Consider the following 7,477-nt stretch of genomic DNA (forward strand, 5'->3'; position numbering starts at 1 on the left):
GCCATCTGTCAGTCACGCAGCTGGGCGGATCCAGACATAATTGTCGGGATCCACTTAAGCTGCGGCGTCTCAGTATACCGCGAGCAGCAGCTTGCGCTATACTGTGGCGTATCAGTATACCGCGAGCTACAGCTCGCGGTATACTGAGCCTAGGGTGACGGGAAGATGCTAGTTTGTGTCCTCCCATTACCCTAAGGAGAACTATGGGGAAAAGCCTTAACCTCATAGTTCTCCTTTAATGAATGGGTTGTATGGCTCCATCCCCTAAGAAGTGCACCATGGCAGCTTTTATTTATAGCATATTGAAGCAGAGGCCATTACTGACCTTTTTTTCAGCCATGGACTTCCCCCGAACCAGAGAAGAGGTGAAGTAGAAGACATCCGTAAACGAGGGGGGTGCAGAGGGGGAAGCCTGGATTTAGGCTTTATTGCAACAAGGCTACAAGAGAATCAAGTCTTGATGGATTCGCTCATCATTACATGTGTGTTCACCAAACCATTAGAGCAATTTTCTCTTTGGTGCTCTATAAACATGCTGCATCCAGGAACCCCAGAACACAGCGCTGGTTGGACAGAGCAGACTCAGCTACTAATGCTCTTTCATCATCACTGATTTCGGCACTGCATATTAAAGCGTATAGAATGAAAAAAAATGTCATATCATGAATAATGGAATACAGTCGCACCACAAAGGATGTTTGTTGTTTTTAACATAAATGTTCATTTATAATTTACTTTTCCCAGACTTTTTGGGCTTGTAAGATAATAATGCTACTCTTTATAGTGTAGCATTCATTTAATCATATGTTTCCTGTTTCCAGCAAAGAAGCCACAACTTGCAAAATATGAGCGGTTACCAAAGAAAACACAAATGACATTGCATAATTACCATAAAGCTTTATTATGTCTTACATAATTTCTTACAGATATATACGCTGCCTGGCCCAAAAAAAGTCACACACTGTAATATTACGTTGGACCACCTTTAGGCTCCATTCACGCTGGACCAGTTGTCCGAATGTATTCGGCCAGCCGAATACGCGCAGAGCCGCTCTAAACGGTAAAAAACAATGCAATTTAAATGTGCATTGTTCAGACATTTGCCTCAAAATAGTCCAAGCGCGTTTTTTTGACGGATTCTGCACATTCACGGCTGTATAATAGCCGCAAACCAGTGTAATCCATGTGGATGAAAGATTTTAGCAATATGTGGATGGAGTCTTAGCTTTGATTACAGCATGCATTCACTGTGGCATAGTTTCAATCAGCTTATACAATGTCACAACATTTATTTCCATCCAGAGTTGCATTCATTTTTCACCAAGATCTTGTAGTGATGATGGGAGAGTCAGACCACTGAGTAAAGTCTTCTCCAGCACATTCCAAAGATTCGCAATGGGGTTAATGTCTGGAATGATGTCTCATGCACCCTGAACCACTGTTCCCAATTTGAGCTTGATGAATCCTGGCATTGTCATTTTGGAATATGCCACATTAATTTTCTCTTCGTTGGATAAATGAGGTGAAGGTGTACTGATTTCTATCATCCAATCATGTGAAATAAAAAATACTACTTTTATAATTATTCTTGCACATGATTGGGTATTCTTTGTAAAGTGCATTTTTACTTTCACTAGAATAAATTAAAATGTAATTTGCAAAGTGAAAATGCTCTACAGCTTAAACTGACATTAAAGGATACATGTTTTCCCTGCCCCCAATGTTAATGTCAGCACTTACCTTAAATGATGTCTCTTAATCCGATCTTCTTCTTCTTTCCTGATGTTTTCATCTGTCCCTCCAGCGGTGCGGCATCTCTCCAATCCAGCGCTGACTCCTCTCTTGCAGGCACTTCCGATCCAGCGGTGTCTGCATGCGCGTGCACGACGTCCATAGACTTACCTTGCGTCTCTGCTCGTCTCCCGGCCGAGAATCCGAACTGCGCATGCGCCCGCCCCAAGATGCTTTGCGGCCGCCTGAGCAGTTTCGGATTCTCGGGCGGGAGAGCACAGCGAAAACAAGGTAAGTTTAAACCGCTGTTAAATCGTATTTTTTTTTTTTACTTTTTGCCTATATCTACTGCTTGATCCTGAAGGCAGTCCGATGTCTCCTCTCCTTACAGTGGAAAAGGAGACTCCCCCCATCCCGACTTGAACTCTACGTTCGGATTAAAGATGTTCAGGCTATGGAGTTCTTGACGGCATGACTCAATAATAGACTCACTGTCCATGAGAAAGTCTGGAGAGCATGGACCACTCGGGAAGAGTACATAGGTGATATAAGGACTTGAGCTCTAAGTCTAAAATCTGAGATCTGTCTGTAGGACAAGGCAAACATTGACATTGTTGAATTGCGGTGAAGCAGTCAAGGTGATGATCTGACTCTGCCCATCTACATAGGTGAATGCCCTGGAAGAATATTTTTATCTTTTTCTTTTTCTACCTCTTACCCTTTCTCTCCCTTTCTTTTCTTCTTCTTTTTCCCTCTTTTAGTTAAGTAAAGCTCAATAGGCATGTGACAGTCAAGGAGATGCGTAGAATGTGAAGTATTTCCAGAGGAAACCAAAGACATGTTAGGTATAACAGAAATGCATATATGTAAAGATTCATAAGGCTGTATATCGAGATGGAATTGCATAATCCGCCTTTATTTACCAATTGTCAACAGAATCTCTTATTGACTGCCTACTGACCAAAACTTTTATATGTATGTATGTAAGTCTTGCTTTTAATGTAAAAAACTTTTTCATAAATAAACAATTATAAATACAAATTTAAAAAAAGAATATTTAGGATTACACCAGAAAGAAAAGGAGTTTCTTTTTATGAAGTGCACACTATTTAAAGTTCATGTTTACATATATTTGTATTATTTGTTAGGTAAATAATGGTGACATTTTGCAGCAAACCTCACAGGACCCCACTTATCACAGCCTATATATATTTTGTACTTCAATACTGGCTAGTTTGCTGTTTAACTGGTTGTTTTGAAAAATAGAAATAAAAATGTTTGCTATTGGCTACAAAAATAGTTCTTATCATCAAACACTTCCAAGGCCTAATATGACACCATTGGTAAGCACAATTACCAACTTTAATTAAAATGAACCAACTTAAACTGGAATTCAGATTTAAATGTCAGTGAAGCACCATAGTGAGACTAGCAAGCTTGGCATCAGTAGCACATTCAAGAGAAACCATGGACATTTGATTCATGGGAATAGGCCTTTTTCATGAATTTGTGGTACTGTCAGGGTATCATGACTGCATGAATGTGGTGCTGTCAGGCTATTCTGACTACAGCAAAACCGCTGGTAGAATGAACATGACCAATTTTTCACAAAGTATTTGGGACTTTTAAGGCACACACTGTTGTCAGCATTTTTTTAAAAACTATTTTATTCCAAGCTTTGAAATATCAATAAAGTTGTCCGTACAATTCCTTATTCCACCACAGCCCCATCATGTAATTAATATCATATTTTTACATTTCACATATCTCAATGTAAGTAGTTGAGGTAAGGAAAAGGAAGTCCAATGTGTTTTGTGAACTTCTTCAGGGACAGGGTGGACATATGAACATTCTCAACAGATTTCCTAATTAAAAAACCCAATCAGTAGTCTATACGTACCACCACACAACCTCTTTTAAAACCATGAGGGGCCTCAGAAGATTCTTTGGGAAAGGGAAACACATTTAGATCTTGAATCATATCACTCATTACTTAGTAATGAGTGATATTCCACACATATGCCATAAAATCCCACATAAATCACCACCACATATGGCCGTGTGAGCAGCACAAAAGCAGCAGGGGACAGGACAGACATGGATGCTTCTCTTCTCCTTTTCTAGATTTTTCAGTCCATTCTGCCCACTCCCAGCCCACAGGACCACTAGCCTTTGTTTCCTCTGCTTCTAAGGCTGCCAGTTAGAGCAAGTCCTCTGTTAACATAAAAAAATGTCAGAGGCTAAAAGTCAGAGCTTCTCTAAAATGTAGAAGCAATTGACAGCCAATTGTACTGTTAAAATAACCAACAATGCCCCCTTTACTATTAATTCTACTACATTTTGCCATTTCGCCCATTTCGCTAATTCCTATTTCTGGTAAGGACAGAAGCAGACAACTATCACTAGGATGGAATGGCTTAGGGTAGTTAGTTTGGTGTTGTGATGTTAGGGAAACAAGAATATAAACACATAAATAGCAGAATAAACCAGAGGTATTTTTTTCATCATAGACAAAATGCCTAAAATGCATAAATGTACAAAGACCAAAATAGACATTCAATATACAGTATAATCTATACATGTAAAAAAAACAAAAAAGTATACTTTGTGTCTGGTCCTTGATGAAGGATGCAGGAGGTTTTCTAAATGAAGGTCATTGTTACATTCCATTAACAATTTTATATGCTAGCGTCATAAGGAAGCAATCTGCATAACCGCTACAAATTTAATTAAAACATGCAACACTTTCATCCTTTCAAAATAATAGCTCAAGTTTCATAAAGCATTAAACAACTTCCTAGGAGCAAAGGCACTATATATTATTTATATATATATATACACACACACGTGTGTGCTGGGATCTATTGTATATACCTGTGTGCTGGGATCTATTGTATATACTAGTGTGCTGGGATCTATTGTATATACGGTGGTACCTCAGTTCACGAACTTAATTGGTTCCACGATTCTGGTAGCGAACCGAATCACATTTTCCCATAGGGTTCAATGTAAATCAGGTTAATCCGTTCTGAACCATATGGGAAAAAAAAACATTTAACCACAAGTTTCTTTTTACCCCCATTCTTGCTCTGCAAATCCTTGTCACCTTCAATAACGCTCTGCACATTTTTGTCACCTTCAATAACGCTCGGAGCTCCCCAGTACCCGAGCCTGTCCACCACCAGAGCCATCCTGATACCGCCACTCACCGCTGCCCGGCCAGCCCGAATCCTTTGCCACCCCCACCCCCAGATTGCTGGCCACGCCCACAGCTCAAGACTGACTGACAGCAGGAGGCTGTCCCCACCCCCAGTCACTTCCTTCTTTACCTTAGGTGGAATGCAGCCTTGGGAAACTAGTGTGGCCGTCAGGCACTCCTTTGGCTGTTGCCGCTGACTGCCTCACTGGTTTGGGGGCGCAATTCTGCCTCCCCCCTGGAAAGTGCTGGTCAAGGCAAACGCCTTGTTTGCCTTGTGGTAGATACGGCCCTGGTTATAGGAATTGTCTGATCATAGGTCTTAAGCAAGTTTCAGTAGGTTATAAACATGTAAAATGGATCAGTATCACTAATACTAGATATTATTAAAGTTGGTGAATTTGAAAGAAAAGCTCCACTCAATAAACACAGCAAACAGTTTATTTTAGAGGTCACATAGTGAAGAACAGCTGAAATCATAGGTGCCCCTGATGTTAAAGAAGCACTTGAAACACTTTCCTAAAAGACACAGGAGGACTGTCATTTGCAAATCCCCTTTTGAAGATGTTAGTCGTCTGGCTAGTTTATCGGCATCCTTATCACTGATAACACTAAACTGATGAGCGGTAAAAGCTTTTAAAGCGTCGCCCATGGCCAATTTTGGGTACGGTAATTTTCTGCGATTTCGCGGGTGCGCGCAATTTTAAAGCTTGACATGTTTGGTGTCTATTTACCCGACGTGACCCGATCTTTTATATTTTACCAAAAAACTGGGTAATAATAAATGTTTCCTAACATAATGTTAAAAAAAACTTTTTTTTCCCCAAATTTTCTCTAATTTTTCCTAATTATAGTAAAAAATAAAAACCCCAGTGGTGATTAAATACCACCGAAATAAAGCTCTATCTGTCCCCAAAAAATGGTATAAAATTCATTTCAGTACAGCGCTGCATGACGGAATAAACGTCAGTCAAAGTACCGCAGCGCTGAATACTGAAAAATGGCCTGGCCAGGAAGGGGGTCTAAACACCTGGTCTTGAAGTGGTTAAAGACGAGTTCCAGGCAGAGGTTTTCTAAACCCTTGCAGTGGGGCTAGCCCTGAACTGCAAGGGTTAAGTGCTCATTTTTGTCTCGGTGCTAAAAAAAAACAGTTATACTCACCCAAACCGCGAGCCAGCTGCCTGCTTCTCCAGTCACTGAAGCCTGTCTCCTCCTCCTATGCTGCAGCTTCCTCAGGTCTATAAAATGTATAGGACGTGATGAATTATGGGACCTTAGACTGCTGCAGTGAAAGGGGAGAGTAGCTCAAAGGACCGGTCTAAGAGCAAGCTGGCTCTGAGCATTGGGCGAGTATTACTTTTTTTTGAGCATCTTGACAAAAACAAGCATTTAAACCTTGCAGTGCATGGGTAGCCCCACTACAAGGGGTTAAGAAAAACTCTGCCCGGACTTCTGATTTATGGCAAGAGGGTACTCATGACAGCTATGAAACTAGCAGTTGCAACAGGAGAAGTGGTAATGAAAGATACCAATCTCTCTTAGGAAAGGTCTCCTTCAAAGGCAGGCAGATTGGTGTGGCCAGTTACAAGGGAAGAAATAACTAATATTCACTGGTGGCACCAGTTTCTAGTAGGTATATTACTAGCAAGATGGTACTGGCTACAAATAAGTATTCTACTCTTCAACAGTTGTACCTGCTGTATAGGAAACATTAGGGGGTCTATTCACAAAGGAGGTCAGGAATTGGTCAGGAAGTTAGGCAGCCTTGGGAAGTGCAGCCGGTGTTCTTTCAATAGAACACCGGCTTCCCAGGCAATCAGGCATCCTGATAATAGGGGCACATGGCACCGGTATCGGTATTCAAGATCAGCGAGTACCGAAAAAAAAATCAGTACTCGATACCGAATAAAGAGTAACGGTGCATCCCTATTCAAAATATATATCTAATAATATAAATATTTAACAATTTTATGCATATTAATAGAGATTACTAGTGACTCATTTGTGTCACTAACTATACTAAGTTACATGTTTAAAACTATAAAGAAAACAGAACTACACAATTATATGACAGCAAGGCAGACCATATTTCTAATGTTACATAAGTCTTCAAAAACAAGAGCATTTTAAATTAAGACAGTGAATATCAGAGTTTACTGTCACACTTATTCACAACATATGTTTTGGATGAAAAAAAGGCAGCAATGTCTGCATATTGTTGGTTGTGTTTATGAGAATCATCTGTATCATTCCATGAGGAGGCGATGGCCACATGCAACCAGTCACATGATGACAGCGCCCCCATAGGCAGGTCAGTGATTGGAGAAGATTTCGTGAAGGGCATCTAAACAGGCTGGATTACTGTGGAAAAAGGAGGGCTTTAAATACTCTGCTGCTGCACTGTGTCACATATCTCACACAGGTACATTGGCTGACCTCTGCTCTGCTCTGCTGAGACTACCACTAGCAAGATGAATGTAGATACCTGCAAAATAAATGGAGGACATACCTATGTAAGTTTAAAAGCTCTCTGTATTTATCATATATATA

At 40.4% G+C, this 7,477-nt stretch overlaps 1 protein-coding gene across 1 annotated transcript in view; it reads left to right on the plus strand.

The window, feature by feature from the left end:
- The first annotated feature begins 7,341 nt into the window (after positions 1 to 7,341).
- The window catches only part of LOC108789615 (phenylalanine-4-hydroxylase-like), a 43,047-nt gene continuing 42,911 nt past the window's right edge, over positions 7,342 to 7,477 (plus strand). The window contains exon 1 of the mRNA XM_018559676.1: positions 7,342 to 7,440. Coding sequence (XP_018415178.1) covers positions 7,399 to 7,440 — 42 coding nt within the window. The 5' untranslated portion in view covers positions 7,342 to 7,398. The remainder of the gene's footprint in view (positions 7,441 to 7,477) is intronic.

This window comes from Nanorana parkeri, unplaced genomic scaffold (genome assembly GCF_000935625.1).
Source record: "Nanorana parkeri isolate BGI_ZX_2015 unplaced genomic scaffold, ASM93562v1 scaffold411, whole genome shotgun sequence".
NCBI classification, from domain to species: domain Eukaryota; kingdom Metazoa; phylum Chordata; class Amphibia; order Anura; family Dicroglossidae; genus Nanorana; species Nanorana parkeri.